At 37.1% G+C, this 17,651-nt stretch overlaps 1 protein-coding gene across 10 annotated transcripts in view; it reads right to left on the minus strand.

The window, feature by feature from the left end:
• The window catches only part of ABI3BP (ABI family member 3 binding protein), a 238,011-nt gene that overhangs the window by 46,551 nt on the left and 173,809 nt on the right, over positions 1-17,651 (minus strand). For 6 of the 10 annotated variants that reach the window (XM_073892686.1, XM_073892671.1, XM_073892668.1 and 3 more), the window contains 5 exons: positions 14,389-14,463; positions 7,825-7,884; positions 7,190-7,237; positions 6,282-6,365; positions 3,901-3,978 (listed from right to left, as the gene is read on the minus strand). In XM_073892686.1, coding sequence (XP_073748787.1) covers positions 3,901-3,978; positions 6,282-6,365; positions 7,190-7,237; positions 7,825-7,884; positions 14,389-14,463 — 345 coding nt within the window. The remainder of the gene's footprint in view (positions 1-3,900; positions 3,979-6,281; positions 6,366-7,189; positions 7,238-7,824; positions 7,885-14,388; positions 14,464-17,651) is intronic. The other 4 variants (XM_073892683.1, XM_073892688.1, XM_073892678.1 and 1 more) reach the window with 2 other exon arrangements.

Consider the following 17,651-nt stretch of genomic DNA (forward strand, 5'->3'; position numbering starts at 1 on the left):
AAAAAAAGTATATATTTTTAGGTAGTTTGAAAGAGTGGGAACATGTGGTCTCTATCAAACTGTCCCAGCTCATGAACCCTGAAATGAATACTCGATTAGTCCTATCCATTAAAGCTTTAGGAGTGGGAGACAATGACTTCCGTTGCCCTGCCTATCAAGAGAGGGAGAGCAAAGAGCAAGAACTGGGACAGGCCCTGGGAGCAACATACCACCTTGTCATTTCCTGCTCCTGTTACTCAGCGCCTGGCACAGTGAGGACACCTAATGAAGACTTGCTAAATAAATTTAAAAAATGAGCGACCATTGTAGGCAGGCAAATTCATGAGAAACTAAGGTGAAATACTTTTGCTTCCTAAGATTTTAAAGTGTGTGTTCATCCTGGAATTCCTCCATCTTTCCCTTCCCTCTTCTCTGCGCCGCACCCCCCCAACATACCACACTCACTGCCTCCTTACCACTAACTCTCCTGGTAATGCTTTAGCTAAGACTGGAAAAAATTTTTCTTGCGAAGTCTGTAAGTAGATTACATCATTTTGATGATTTTGTTCACATCTTGAGTGGGTATTTATATAATCATAAGTCAGCAATGCTTTGCCTACCAAGTTAAAAAAAATACACCTGTGAAACAGATTATAACGTAGCTCATTTATAAGCTTCCAATGTGAAGACTGATGAGCAGAATTTTGCCATACTTCAGGCCAAAAACAGCAGATGCATACTGAAATTCTCTGTAGGTTTAGTGTGGACCTTTCAAAGTGTAGCAGCTAGAGTGAACAGAGGTACTGATGTTATAAAAAATTAATTCTCATTATACCCTCAAATGGTGTAATGATGATTTGCAAATGCTTTTCTTCAAAATTCTCTTTGACGGTGGTAGGAGTCCCTGTGAATTGAATCTATTTCAGTTTTTCATCTTAATTTCTTCAAGGTTTGATTGTTTTAGCTTAAAGAAATACCAGGGCCATGGTTCTTATTAGTCTCCTTCTAGGACAAATATGAATTTTAAAACTTTGGACAGGAAAGGGATATAAAGCAGAACAGAGAAAATAAATAACACAGAAATAATCAGGACTATACTCAGTATTTCAAAGCCATAGGATAAGAATTTTTGCTTTATTTTTCCCCACAATCTTTACTTAAATCTAGACAGAATTTTTCATACAAGCACTGGAGTATAACTTAAGTTTAGACTATGAGGTACTCATATAGTTCATCACTGAATAACACATGGCCTTGAGAAAACTGCTCTAGGGCTTTAATTTTAAACTGAAAGAAAAAAAAAAGAAAAGGAGCTTTGTGAACATATGTCTACATAGTTTTTAATGACTAGTAATTTTAAAAGATGCTTTTGTACCTAGTTTTATAAAAATCTGTTTAAGAGCATTAAAAAATACTATGAAGTATTAACTTGTATGAAGCATGAAGATAACTCCAAAATGAAACAAACAGGGTTATAGGAGAAACACCTTGAAGTTGTCATGTTCTACCCAGCACAGGGAGAGGGTAAGAAAGATATAACTTTCCCTGGGGTGGGGCAGGGATAAGGGAGCAGAAATAAGTAAAATAAACAGTGTCCCCATAGTATGTCTAGTCAAGTGGATTTCTATTACAGTGTGAGAAAGGCAAAGAAGAGTTTGACTATTTCAGGTTTTGGGTTATGGCGTGCTGCAGGGAATTGTCTTAGTAGACAACGGAGCAAGGCTGTCCCTGAGAACAGGGGTTGGAGATTCTACTACCAGGCTCTATGTCGGAGATTTTAGGCACAAAATTTCTTTGGAGCACTTGGCTCCCATCGTGGAGGGTTTAGAGATCAAAAAGCCACACAGGTCGTGGTCCATGCATGGGGAGAGTGCAAAGCCCAAGAGGAGTCATTTCACCCCCTAGCACCTCTCTCAAATTGCTGTGTGCTGTCTTAGGCCTCTGATGCCTGATGCTAAAAACACAACAAAACAGATGACCGACTTCCTCTTCCACAGAGCTCAGGCACATTCATGAGGGTTTGATGAGGGTGATCCTAGGGACGCACAGCATGCCTTTGTGAAAGTGGACCCTCTTGGTAATGAAGGCCCACTGGGCCGGACCAGATGGCTAATGCTAACCCCACCCTTAAGAAAGGTTCTTTCCTAGGGTGTTCTTTGTCGCCTCATACCAGTGAATCCCTGGTAAGCTCACTCTGAAGATCCTTGGTCCAAGCCTAGAAAAGTATGAATCCTAGGGCAGCACAGTTCAGGCTCAAGCTAACAATCCTCAGAACATAGAGTACGTTGTATAGATATATTAAGACATTTCATATAATGAAATCAGATCCTGGATATACACCCCACCAACTATAAAATTCATATCTAGTAGAACCATATTCTAGAAAGAATTTGATAAAAATTCCACATACACTAATAATGGTGACACAGTACTGACATTCCCATTATAGTAAGAAAAAGCAAAGCAAGGAAAAAACAGGCCTCTAATCTTTTATTCTCAATTCTGAAATCTATAAAGCTTTAAAAGTTGAAATCTTTTCTTCATCTGGCAACACAACCTGAACTGAATAGTCTTTTTTATGTTGCTTGCTATAAATGTTTATATATTTTGCTGCAAAAACAATGTATTTCATTATGAGAATCAACTATCTTCTGTTAAGACATTAATTGCTTCTATTAAGCAAAAACATAAAAAAAAAACCATACAAAAATTAGGGTGTGTTATGGATGTAACATGATTGACCATCTGTTGTTAATGGTTGAAGCTGGTCATGAAGACATGGGAGGGCTGCCATTATGTTGGGTTTCTTCTGTGTGGATTTATAAAGAAATAAAAAGTTAATAAATAGAAAGGTAACAATGTAAGTAATAAACATTTAATACATAATAAAAAATGAAACCAAACAAGTAAAAAAAGATTGAGAAAATTTACAAGAACTATCCTATGCCATGAAGTGTTCTAGTCATGTTTATTTAGAATATGTACTGTTTTACTTATTATAAAATACCTTAAAATTATATTTTTTAAACAATTTTTCTTATTATTTCAAATTTCTTACACCAGATTTTCTCTACAAATTATAACTGACAATAAGTAAAATAAATGTGTCTTCCAACTCCTTAAAAAAATGTTTACTTTTGTGTTTTAGACTTCCTACCATATGAAAGATGTAGAGATGAACAAAAGGGATCATTTAGAACAGAAAGAAAAAAAAAATCCACAAAAATCCCGGAAATCCACAACTGGTTATAACCTAAGTAGGACAGAAAAATACAAAAAGGATAGACTATTGAGAACATGGAGATAGAGCTTTGTGTAAGCAAGTTCATTTCCCAAGAAGTAGGAAGAAAGAAAGAAAAGGAAATCTCCCCCACACCCTCCCTCGATGTTTAAATATTAAGTCATCTTTAAAAATTGTTTCTTCTCCTTACAAGTTTCCTTCCTCAGGCCACAGTATCAATGTCGTTATGGAGTAGAGGAGATGGGACAGAGGGAGGCAGAGAGGGAGCGCGAGGGGGTAGGAGAGAGGGAGGAGAATGGGGAGGAGAAAAAAGCTAACACAGATTCTTATTTATCAGATGTGGAAAATGAGGCAAACGAAGGTTAAACAAACTAAAAAAGCATGGTGAGAGGAGGCTTTCATTCTTAGTTCTCAGCATCACATGGTCAACCCTACATTCAAAAGCAAAGTTCTAACTAAAGAACCGGTCTTCCCTACATTCAAGTGATGTACACATAAATATTCCTATTCGGTGGATGTCCTGCACCTATAAAGTGAAGAAAACTATTTCACTGTGATGAAAACTGACATTCTGAAAAGAAAATTTCTTTCATGATTAAAAATGAAAATAAATGGTTTAAACATAAAAAAAAAAAAAAAAAGAAATGGTTTACTACGCAGAAGTGGGGAAGCAGCATTACCCTGAGTTGTCTTTGCCAATTCAGTTGTTAGCGGAATCTTAGTTGTGAAGAATCCTTGGGTGGATTGGTCTGTTTCTGCTGGGGAAAAACACAGTAAGATGGCTGGCTTTCAGTAATTATCATCATGAACATGTCAAAAAAACCTCACATTTTTTTTCCACCTCATGGGAAATTGCATTTATAAGTAATCCTTGTCATCACAAAATTTCAAAGTTAAAGGTACATTTTAATAACTCATTTATTATATTTGCTATCTTCTTGCTCTATTATTTTCATGATTATCATAAGGATTTCCAAAAGCTTTTAGTTCACGATTACTGTTTCATGATCCTGGACATGGCTGTTCTCAAACTCTGTCTCTTAACTGTTTTCATACATTACTGTCTTCATGCTTCCCCTCTATTCCATAAACTCAAGTTATTTATAGGAGCTGGAAAAGAAATACATTGTATGAAGACAGGTGCATTTAGACTGTATAAGGATAAATATTCTTCTATTTATGTGATGTGAGAGTCAAAGTTTATTGACATAGACACATTTTTCCTGGCAAAATAAAAAAAAAATAAGTGTGGCACTACTTCTACTCCCATATTATCTCGAAGTCATCACAGCATCATATAAACATAGCAAATTATACTTTGCCACTTTACCATACCCTGTAGCCAAGAAAATACTTGGGGCATAGAATACACTGTCACCTTTTTTTTTTCTGCCCTGCTTTATAATCAGGATTTTGCTCATAACAGACATACTTGTTTTTTTAAGATTTTATTTATTTCTTTGACAGAGAGAGACACAGTGAGAGAGGGAACACAAGCAGAGGGAGAAGCAGGCTCCCCGCCAAGCAGGGAGCCCGATGTGGGGCTCAATCCCAGGACCCTGGGATCATGACCTGAGCCGAAGGCAGACGCTTAACGACTCAGCCACCCAGGCGCCCAACAGACATACTTGTGACCGTTGGCAGGCGATGGTTCTTGCTTCAATAAACCAAGGTACATTAAAATAAATAGGGAGTAGAAGTTAGTATATCTAGCAGTGGTTCTTGAAAAGTACTTTTGACTTTGCTGTCATGGGTGATGTTCACTTGGTGGAGAATGGCTAGAATAGATGAATATTTGGAAATTAGGGTGTACTTGCTCAGTTTTAAATTTGTTCCTTTAAAGAGGATTTCATTTTGAAATGTGATCAGTAACTGCATCTCAGTAGACACACACAAAGCATAGATTTATTTGAAAAGGGATGAAAGGAGGAAAATAAGGCCACTGATTTAAACACAGCCATGGGAGATGCATTGTGGACAGGGCAAAGGAACCAAGGAACCAACAAACACAAGCTGGAAATTCTTGTTTTCTGATTCATTTTCAATCGAGGGTCAGGCAAACTGAGGTTTTCCAGGCTGTGAATGTATCGGTACTGAACTCCTGAAAGCATGGACCACTCATCCCCACCAACCTTCCTGATGCATCTAGCCATCCTCGTTTTTCCAGGCAAGTCATGTGCTCATCAGATTAGCCTGACCACCATTCTCTGAACTGCCTCTCTCCCATCTGTCTTTAACCTGAAAGAACCTTTCACATCTTTAACTTCAACTCTCACTCCAGCTTGAAAATTCGGGGTAAATATCACCTCCTCTGTAAAGCGTCCCCTTATACACCCAGTAGTTGGCTTCTTTAACAAATTGCTCATTTCTCTATCACACTCGTTTTCAACACTGAAGTGAATCCCAGGAGCTCAGGTGACTGAATACGTGGGTTCCAATCCAGCTTTGACATTAACTGTGTGACTTGGCCCAATTTTTAAACCTCTTTATGCCTCAATTTTCTAATCTGTAAAATGGGACAACTGTTGTGTGGCTTAAATGAAACATCACACATAGCACACTGGGGGGCACTGAGGAAGCACTACTATCACTGATCCTGTTTCTTTATATTAGATGCTGAGCTCTCCAGAGTCAGGACTCACCCTTAAAACAGTTTCTTTTCTGGAACTCCCATTGCTTAGCATTTCACTTAGCACCCATAAAATATTCAATGAATTCAAAATGAAATTTTTCTTCCCAAAGGCAGTTTCAAATATGGAAAAAAAACCAAAAAGTATAGCGCTGATACACTTTGGGAATATTCTTCTTTTGAGAAAAGTTAAAATTTTGTCAAGATGTTTTAAAATATTCTCATTTTCTATTGAAAACCAGCATAAATATTAGAAGGACAAATACACAGTTAATGTAAAAGAATCAAGTGAAATGGATGTCTTTTAGTAACGGTAAAAAGAGACCCTCTATTGTTTGGAAACATTCCATAAACACAATGCACGCATAGCTACTTCAAGAGCAATCCCTAAAAGGTAGGTCCTCATTGGACTGAAACATGAAAACAAAATACCCAGAGTGGCTTGCAGTTCCTCTTCACTAGTAGTACTTGGTGGAATCATGGGTATGAAAGGGCTGCCTCGTGTCTCTAAAGGAGCTGCAAAAGAAAAGCACCAGCGTTGTCAATCTTCAGATGCAAAAGCCAGCACCCGGCCAGAATAATATTACACGAGATTCCTTCATTTGAAACAGGAAAAGGAAAACATTAGGTGGGTCATGAAGAAGAAAGTTAGATGTACACAGAACCTTCAGGAAAATGACTGTGGATTATAAGAATAATGGTTCTCAACTGTTTTTTTTTTTTTTCCCCCACCAGGACAGATAAAAAATGATTCAGGGCTTGACACTCTTCATGATCATCCCTGGTTAAGATGGGGTATGAGTTAGAAACAGTCCTGGTCTGTCAGCTGTAGCTCTGTCTCTCTCTCTCCCATCCACAAGGACACACAGGATTACAAAGTGAGTGAAAATATTGATTCTTGTAGCGGTCATCTGGAGTCTCCTCAAGTTTATTTTTAAAAATAAACCATGGGCAAAGTTCAGTATTTTGACCAATATTAACAATAATTACTTGCTAGAACCTTTCATAACTTGTCACATGCTAGTGTGCTGTAACACTACAGCTGAGAACCACTAAACTTGCAGAAGATGTTAACTAGATGGGCATGAGCACATGGAATTGTTCTGAACACGGAAGTAATGAGGTAGGTAATGAGTTGTCTTAAGTTGGTCTTCAGAGCAAAGCCTTTACAACAGTGAAGCCATTGCTTTTCTATTTTGGAAAGAGTAAGAGTAATGAGAATGAGATGATGAGGTGGACTGAGAAGAGATGATGTTTCAATATGGTAAGGTGAGAAAGACCTGCAATTGGACTGTAGCAAAGAAAACTATTAGAGTTGGTTGGTAGGGGAAAACCATTACCTATTGTTGTCTCTGGTGGATCAATTCTAAAGGTAACAGGTTGCAGAACTAGGCCAAAAGCAAATCAAGGAAATATATTTATGAAAATTACTACCTGGTGAAGTAAACATCATTTGTGTGTTTCTATATGCTTCTATTTGAACATTTAAACATTATCGAAGAATCATAATAAATATGAGAAAATTCTATATATTAGATGCCACTTAGGAAACTTAGTTTAGCTAAAACTTTAAAGATCTCATTCACTGTGACTTTGAGGAAAATTTTTGAGTAGGCATGCACATTTTTGACTTAAAGTACACCCACAGTTGGAATGTAGTTCTATTTACATTCTGAAAGAAGGTAAAAATGGTTGGCTCAGTTAATAAGCATGTCTTATAATTTTAGCATGATCTCCTTTTCGATGGAAACACTTCCATGGAAAACTAATTCTATACTATTCCTCCATTCTAACCAGAGAAAAAAAATTCAAGCAGATGATAAGTTTAAATCTTCACAAAAAGGAAATACACATTCAATATCTATAATTTTCTCCAAACTTCTTCCATATCACAATGATTACAAAATGTATTTATCTCAAGAACACTTTTTGAAAAACACACTTCCTAACTGGGAAAATAAAATTATTTATTTACCAGGCTCGCTCTGAGAGACTTCAGGGTCTGGTTTAGGGGGAAGGAGCACATCTCTTGGAACTGAAAGAAAAAAGATTATAAAACATTGTACTCCAAATGCCACATCTGGCGTGAAACCTAACCCACAGATAAAATATCCTGGAAAACATGAATAAAGCAAAGGTATTTTCACAATGGCTAAAGAGTAAATCCAAGAAGATGACTGTTTTCTTCAAAATGGAAAAAGTCACTGTGTAAGGAAGGTTCTGTGGCAGTTAAACAAAATTGGTGACAGTTCTTTATGAAGCCTCCCTTGAGGGGGAAAAAAGAGGAAATAACTAATGTCATTAAACACAAGAAGGTGGCTCAAGTCAGTAGCGCATGCGACTCTTGATCTCAGGGTTGTGTCAAGCCCCATACTAGGTGTAGAGGTTACTTAAAAATAAAATCTTAAAAAAAAAAAGAAAGAAAATGAAAAAGAAGGAAAACCAGAAAATCAGTTTTTTCCTGAGGTGGTTAGCTGCCATTTGATATTCAGACTAAAAGTCCATTGAGAGCAATGGAAAATATATTATCCTAGATAATGTAGGCATAAATGGCCTATAAATTAAGGGAGACCACAAGAAAGGCGAATTCTTGAATATCTAAGAGGAGAACAAAGTTATAGTCTAAAAGGCACTCATAGTTATTCTGGGGGGGAAAATGGAGCAAGAATAATCTACCCATCATTAGAAGTTACCACATGTAAAGTTTATGAGAGTGCTTGTTACTAGTAAATGCTAGATAAATGCTACCATTTTGTCATTCTTAGTGATGTGGCTTCCGGTAGATTAGGTTTCAGGGCCTCCTGACATATAAGAGCATGAAAACTAGGGACAAAAATGTCAGCTAAAAGAGACCTACTTATAGTCGGTCCCTGATACCCAGTACATTTTTAGAATTTATTTTGGCAAAATAAAACAGTAGGCTGCAAATCTGACACCTCATTTCTCACTGAGGAAAATACCAAGGTAATTCGCTTATTATTAGCACCAGATTTCTATGACAAAGTCTCCTTCCAGGAGCAAGGTAAAGTGCTTCTTTGGCTCAGTTTCCCCATAAAGAGGTCCTTCTCAGTCCTACTGTCTTGCTGAAAGGTTTTCCTAGCACAATGAAGGTGTGGTAAGTACCAGAATCCCTTTGATAGACACTAATTTTCTTGCATCTTAAATGATGCTGGGGAAAAAAATTAGGATTCAGGCTAGAGTTCTACCTCAGAAAAAGACAAGGAAAGCTTTTGCTTTTGACCAAGCATTACTTTCCCATTAGTGTATAGTTTATATAGAACTGACACTCTCTTTGTACTGCTTTTGGAGATCAGATTTAACTTGCATATCACATGTGTTCTTAGTCTAGACTTCTAAGTCCCAATGAAGTTATAGTTGTGGAATTTGGTACAGAGAGTAGGATCTTGACTCAATTTGAACTTTTATGAGCTAAAAGGTAACATCCACAGGAACTTGAACATTTGAATTTTTATAAGAAAAAAAAAAACTTCGGGGCACCTGGGTGGCTCAGTCGTTGAGTGTCTGTCTTCCGCTCAGGTCATGATCCCAGGGTCCTGGGATGGAGCCCCGCATCGGGCTCCCTGCTCTGCGGGAAGCCTGCTTCTCCCTCTCCCACTCCCCCTGCTTGTGTTCCCTCTCTCGCTGTGTCTCTTTCTGCCAAATAAATAAAATCTTAAAAAAAAAAAAAAACTCAAAAAGATCAGTGGTCCACAAAAATTAGAGAAAACTTAACCTAATAGTGAACATTTGCCCTTTGCTATGTAGTGTTTTGGGGGATTCGAAGGGTAAAATACGAGAAATTTCCAGTTGTAAATCAAACTAAACGTTTATCTGGAGGGTGAAAAACTTTGATTTGGCTGTGTGAAGATCATGGCCATACAAAGCAGCCTGTAGTTTTAAATACCCTAAAAGGCTGCAGTTCTCAATTATACAGACAGGAGCTGGGATTAAGGAGAGGCAGAGAAAAAATGTGCTACCCATAAATCCGCCATACTGTCAATACATTACTTGTTGCCTGTTTTCGTTTACTGTGGCATGTAGGCCAGGGTAATGTGGATTCCTGCTGCTTCAATTGGCACTTTTTAACCATGAAGTGATGATTTAATAAACTGTCACTGCAGACTTTCTAAAGCAGGTAAAATCAGTGGAAAGGAAAGAAACAGAAATATTCACAGGAAAGGGATATGAATCATTCTCTTACTTCAACAGCAGCTCCAAGAAATGAAACTTTTTTTTCTTTTTCCCTGTGTAGCATTCCTCCATATATTAAATTGAATAAAAGCATGATTCCTAAACTCTAAATCTTCCATGTGGGGAGAGACTTTGTGTCTTAATAATGACAATTTATATGAGAAGGCAGTTTTGATTTCCTTATAAGAATATCTTTATAATAAATATATGTAATTAATATATAATATTGGTATATTTTTAGACTCAATTATATTAGCCAACTTACCATTTATATTAACCAACCAATTATATTACTGTCTTTCTGAATACAGTGCACCAATCCAAAGAAAAATTCAACTAAGACAATTATGAATGGAAATGTCTAATATGGACCAATGTAAATGCATGAACATGAATGTTTTGCTAGAGTAAATGAGAGAAATTAATCTGTTATTCTATGATAAAGATGGTGGAATATGAAGTTTTCAATGAGGTTTACTCCTGCAATAAGCTACAAAGAGACCGATTATCTTGGAAGAGTAATACACATGGACTATACACAATTTTCATCTCTGAATTCCCTGTTCCTTTATTCTAACCTTGTACCTTTAGGTCCAGTCTAGGACGAAGCATGTCTCCCACCTGTTTGGAGGCCACATTCCAAGCTTTACCTGTGTCATTGGGCCACCCTCTCTTCTAGAGTCTTTTACCTTCCATTATTTCTATTACATGTTTCTCCATTAGTCCGTATTTCCATTTATCCATGATTTCCTTCCTCTTCACCTATAGAACAGTTCAAATGCTCCAACACCCTAAAAATAATCATCATTTCCTCGATGTGGCTTCCCCTTCAAACCATCCTTCCCTTGCTCTCATTCCTATAATCAAAAAACATTATCTGCCTTTGCTTCTGGTCTCTCAATTGTATCTTCATCTGCTGTGGTCTGGCTTCCTCTTCATTGACCTCCTGCAACAGTGGATCTGCAATGCTTTATCCATAGCTCTCAAGTCCAAATGCTCCGAAAACTTAGCTTTTTTTCTTCACTTATTAGGCAGCAAAACCTGACTAGACCTGACCTAAGTCTAATTACAATTTTTATTCATCTGGTATGGTACAACTATTCATACTTCTTACTGCAGACATATTAATATATTTGGTATATGTTCTGTTTTACCTTTCTAACATCTAGAAACTGCTGGATTTTGAAGCATGGGCCCATAGGATTCGGATATGGCTTTCTGGGTCTGCACTGTCAAGTCCAGCAGCTCCTCTGATCCCGCTCTACCGGTCATTGTTGACCACACTTCCCTGCCTTACCTCCAGAGGCCCTCCTTTCTGGTTCTCTCTTAATTTTTGATAGCAACTTCTTCTGGTTCCTCATCTCCTATCCATTTCCTAAATGTAGCTGTGTCCCCCAAGTTTTTGACCTCTAACCTCTTATTTTTCTCAGTCTATACTTTCTATTAGATGATTTTATTCACACATGAGATTTAATAACCTGCTAGATGTGGACAGGTGACTCCCAAATCTATATCCCATATTTTCGGTTTAGAAATCCTGAAATACATTTTGACCACCAGTTCGACATTCCCACTTGGAAATCCTACTGGCCCTCCAAACCCAGTGTGCACAAACACGGTGCTTATTACCACCCCCCTCACCCCTGTGTTCCCTGCCTTAGTAGCATTGTCATCCACCACTTGCCCAAGCTAGAAACAATGGTGTCATCCTCCTCTCCATGGCAAGAGTCATTGCCTACATCCTAGTGATTCTATTTCCAAAGGCATTTCAGCATTCTTCCCTCATTTCCTAACTGCAAAAATGCTTACGTGTGCCTGCAAATTGGAATTTACCAAAGACAGTAGTCACAAAGAACATTTGTGAGGATTGCATAACTTGCCAAAATCTAGATTTTCTTTCTGGTTCACTTCCAATGACAGGTCTATCCAGATACCCACGGGCCAGAAGAGTCACCACAAAGCCAGGACAGCTCTTGGTTTAGAAATACATCTACTGGGGTGCCTGGCTGGCTCAGTCATTAAGCGTCTGCCTTTGGCTCAGGTCATGATTGGGATCGAGCCCCACATCGGGCTCCCCGCTCTGCGGGAAGCCTGCTTCTCCCTCTCCCCCTGCTGTGTTCCCTCTCTGTGTGTCTCTGTGTGTCAAATAAATAAATAATTAAAAAAAAAATAGAAATACATCTACAAAGAAAGCACAGCTCTGTTGAGCCAGGTATCAGGGCAAGTCCTTTTCTCTGAATTTGAAATCATTCCTCTGAGGCAGATCTGAAGAAAAACCACTTCTATGTTGGTTCTGGACATGGCGTGTGGGCTCAATTTGTCTAGATTCCTTATTAAATGGTATAGAGAGAACTCAACTGAGTGGCTGGAAGATACTTTTTAAAAGCCTAGGTGGATGAGACCTGTGTTATATCTAGGAATCTACAGAATGGAAGAGCTGTGTGGCCAATCCCAGACTGACTTATTTGATACAGATCAAAAAATTCAAGTTAGTTACTTCTGATATCTCTCAGAATAAAATTTGAGATAAATCTTGTAACTCTGTCTTGATTTCAGCACTACATTTTACATTTTCAGATTTGGCAGAGCATCTACTTCTCTAGGACACCAGTACATATTAAACCTATGTGTAAGTTCCCCTCTGCTTTCTGAGATAGAACCTATAGGAGCTGGTAAACAAGGTCTTGGGTTCATTAGGATGCAAACCTGTGCCTAGTTATGACCCGGAAACTAAACCTAAGAGAACCTAGTCTGTTTGAACACTCATGAGAAAATTGAAGATTATTCCCACAGGTACCACACCCCTGGAGCAACAGGGGAGCCTCTGATGAATAAATGATGGGACCAGCACCAGGTTTAGAGATTGAACTCTAATCGAACATGTGGAACTGGAGAGTCAATAGAATAAGCCCAGTGGAGGTGCCAGGGGGCAGTTTGGGCTGTTGTTCCCGTGCTCAAACTTAAGGTTTGAGTTTCTGTGAAAAAATAAGGCGGAATTAAGGCAAATATTAGATATTTAAAAAGAAAAAAATACTTAATTATTAGATATAGTTTAGTATTAGATATGGTTTAAGGAGATTAAGTCACCTTAGGACCAACAGTATTACTTTCTCTAACAAAAAGGAAAAGCACACAAAATCACTCAAACCTACTGTTGTTATCATTAATGACTCAATTTTTGTGACATTTTTTTCCTGCAACTGAAAAATGAGAAACTGACCTTTTGCAAGTGAAAAGATCAACTTTTTTTCTTGTTGGTGGCTATTATACTGGCTGTTGTGTTTAGTGGTACAAATTGACATTCTAGATTTCAGAGCTCCTTAGCTCTGCTGCTGGTAGCCTACTGCTACCTGCAGCAACCAGACTATCCCACAGCAGCAGTAATACACCCCTCCACCCCCCACTTACAAATCTGGAAAACATTTATAGCAAGTGAATTCAGGCTTGCTTCCAAAATGCCATCATTTCATGCTACAACTTAGAAATCCTTTCGTTCTGGGAATGTTCCATAGGCTTCTAGGAGCATCTAGAAATTTATAATAATTGGACCATTTAAAAGAAATAAAAAATATCATTTTCCAGATACTCTAGTTAAAAATTAGCTTTGTTTGGTTTATTAGAGAACTGTTCCTCTTACAGTGGATTCTTAAGGTCACTTGAGCATCTAGAGCACTGGTGGCAAGATTCAGGAAATGTCTGGGTCCTTGCGGTTCCCATACCAACCACTCCCACAGATATAAAATTATTCCCCCCATAAATGGACAAAAGGCCTTCTCAGATGATAGGTAAGAGATAGATTTGTAGCTAAAGAAATCCTTTGTGTATGGGAAATTTCTTATTTCTCTACCTAAGCTGTTGCTCCATGAACTGGTAAAGTAGAAATTGACTGAGAAAAACCCTCAGTGCTAGGTAGTGTAAAATTACTGAACCAAAGATAACGGGTAAAGATCATTTCCTCTGTTTGCAAAACATTTTATCACTTTTGTGGAGAAAAAAACCCCATCAAATTCTTTATTTTATCTTATTTTGGTGAACCATTTGAACATAATCTAGTTAGCATTGACAGGTTTATTTTATTTTTTTATAAGTCAGAATATATGAGAACTTTAGTTCTAAAGGAAAGGTCTACCCTTGGCATAATTCTTTACCTTTTGATTGAATCAATAGCTTACTATATGGGCAACTAGATAACCTATGGAACCTCAGAGATGATCATACCATGGATGATTCAACATGGTGTCGGAACATGAGTGAAATATTGCCCTCTTATCTATCAGTTCTCAGGTGTCATTGCAGCAGAATGTGACAGGAGAATGCATTTGGCTTAAACATGAAATAAATTATTTACCAGGTGGAGTATATGATACTTCTGGACTTGGTAATGCTTTTGGCTTTGAAGTAACATGGTGGGACACCTTGAGGGCTGAAAGAGAGAACTCAGATCGTGAGTCATTTTGTTTCAGCATCTCCCAGTCCTGCTAAACATGGATGATATGACAAAGTGTAAGCCTGACCACTGATTTAAAAAGAAAAGCATTGAAATGGGAATTAGATAGAAAAATAAACTTTAAGCTCTGAACATTTATCAGAATTCCAGATGCTTTTAGAAAAATGATGTCTGAGAAACCACAAAATATAACTAAGCATAAGGGTAGGAGGGAGAATTTTTTTTTTTTGAAATCTTCTTTTCAGAAGAGATAACTATTTTATTTTCTTTTTTTGAAGAGATAACAATTAAATTAATGCAGAAGTGTTCGTCCTTTCTGGATGTTTGCTTGACTCAAACCCAGCTTTATGTCTTTCTGTGAAGATGAATTTAGCAAAGTCAGAGTAGAAGGCAATGAAGCATGAATAAGACAAGCTTAAAGTCAGCTCAGGCAACAGCAGAAAGGGAAGCAGGAGGGACTAGAGCATGTAGGCTCACATTCTACACCCCCTGAAATTCTTAGGCCCCACCTAAATCTTTAAATGAGCATGTTCATAAACTAAAATGGTCTTCCCACAACTGTTCCTTTGGAGTAATGAGTTGTTAATGTAACAGATACCAGAAAAAAAAAGGTCCAATTTATTTATAGCTCATTTTACAATTTCAAAAGTGGTTTTGTAAGGAGTGTGCTCTTTGATTCTCACCATAATGATGGAAGGAAGGAATTATGAGCTTTACTTTAATGGCCTGGGTTAGTGACTGTCTGCCTGAAGTTACATAGTAATTAAGTACTGGAGATGAGACTTGAACTGAATGCTGAGGTCTAGACACGGGCACTAGGTCCTAAAACTTGGGCTTTCTAGATCCCAGCACTGAGGTCACATTTTAACTTGTTTCTTATTTTTTTAGTTGGAAATAATAAAACTGCCCTAACCCAAAGGGTGGTTATGAGAATTAAATGTGCAATTCAAATTGATGTGAAAACTATACAACTGTAATAAAAATTACTTCTAGAAGATTTTTACAAATTTGACATTGATTTTTACAAATTTTACAAATTTAACACCCGAGTATATTCTGATTCTCATGTTGTTTGCCCCCACATGAGCCAGAGGCACCCAAAGTTTTGATAGTTATAAGATTTCTAGATATGAAATTAATTGGGTTGTTGACTATTACCTATGAACACAGGAATCTAAAAATCAAGCCTTTATGCAATGACAAAGTATTCCTGATGATTTGTTCCAAACTTTTTATTCCACTTTGCCCTTAAATGCCGAATACAGATTTAAATCTTGCTATCTAAGCTTAAATAGGAAGAAAGTTGGTATGCCCGATTACGAAATTTCATTCTGAGAAAAGTAGTGGATAGGCACACTGTGTTGCACTTGAAATTGTACACACTACTGTCAGGGATTCCCCTAAAGTCTAACAATAATAATTTGTATTTGGTATTGTATGTATGCATAGGACATTCTCTCACCCAGATGGCCTTTTGAAATTACAAGAGCTAGCCAAATTTGAAATGGAGAATATACTATAATAATGGGAAATTAGAGTAAGATCCTGATGGATGATAAATATTTTTATAAGTACAGAATATATAGCTGAAAAAGAAAATGATGAATGTTTTTTTTTGTTACCTCATATCTCCTTACTTTAAAAATTTTACTAACCAGGAATTTATTTTTTTATTATGTTATATTAATCACCATACATTACATCATTAGTTTTTGATGTGGTGTTCCATGATTCATTGTTTGCGTATAACACCCAGTGCTCCATTCAATACGTGCCCTCTTTAATACCTATCACCAGGCTAACCCATCCCCCCACCCCCTCCCCTCTAGAACCCTCAGTTTATTTCTCAAGAGTCCATAGTCTCTCATGGTTCGTCTCCCCCTCCAATTTCCCCCCCTTCATTTTTCCCTTCCTGCTATCTTCTTTTTTTTTTAACATATAATGTATTATTTGTTTCAGAGGTACAGGTCTGTGATTCAACAGTCTTACACAATTCACAGGCAAGAATTTATATTCCCAATGTCTTAATTCTCACCACTTCATTTCTTATTTTCTGAACATTCAACAAGTTTTCATGCTTTCTTACTTCTCTCGATTTCTCCTTTCTCTGCTACTTATGTTTTATGCCTTATATTTAAATAAAAAGCTGAGAGATTTTATCTGTTGAGTTTCTAAAATCAGATTTTAATTTTCTATCAACTTAATATACTTGCTTTGCTTTTTTAATTCCTATTCATTAATCATTACTTATTCTCTAATAATTGTTTTTCAAACCATTTCTTAAGGATTAATGTTTCAAGTGTATTTATTGTTATTTTAACTTTCTTATTCTTTCAGGGGATTTTTGCCTTGGTACCTTTATACACTAGGTATCATACCCATATTATTTTCATAGCAAAGCCTTGCTAATTAAATAAAACACATTTAAAAATACATTAAAGCAGATTTAAAATCATTAGCTAGATGTGGAACATAGAACTGTCTTTTAAGGAATTTTCCTTTAAAGAAAAAAATGACAGGCAAAATTTCTCTCAGAATCAGATATTAAAGACTATGCCCAAATCTTCAGTTTTTTCTTTCAGTAGGAATACTGAGATATGATTAAAGAATTAGTGGTAGGAATTCAGAACTACTACCTTGATCGAGCATAATTTTGATGCTCCTAACATTTTTCTTTCTCCAGACTGTAAGCAGTAGTAAAGGCTCCTTTTCTACCAAACTGGGGAGGTGTACCCTTATACTTTTTGGAAGCAGACCATATATAAATGATATTTTTTTAATTTATGTAGTAGGGCTAGCCTGTAAATTCCTTGACCATGGAAAGATACAATTTTGTCTCACATCCCCAATGTCTGGCACATAGTCAGCATGCAATAAATATTTGTTGAGTGACTACCTGATGAAATGAATTAATTGCTTAAACATTGAGGGGTGATATAATTTGGAATTAGAGAAGAGAGTTAAGAGATCAATGACAACAGACAAGGCATGACCAAGTACATGCTTGGCATAGGCACCAATGCTAGAAATGTTTGGAAGAACTGAATGCATCATACTTATTAGCAAATGGACTGCAGAGGCTGGATGAGGAAGAGGAGTAAAAGTTAGTTGTAAAATACTGAGAAACTGCCAGAGATGTAAATGAGAAATTGAAAGGAGCAAAA

Source organism: Callorhinus ursinus, unplaced genomic scaffold (assembly GCF_003265705.2).
Source record: "Callorhinus ursinus isolate GAN/ISIS: 27379988/994484 unplaced genomic scaffold, GSC_fseal_2.0 scaffold1, whole genome shotgun sequence".
Classification (NCBI taxonomy): domain Eukaryota; kingdom Metazoa; phylum Chordata; class Mammalia; order Carnivora; family Otariidae; genus Callorhinus; species Callorhinus ursinus.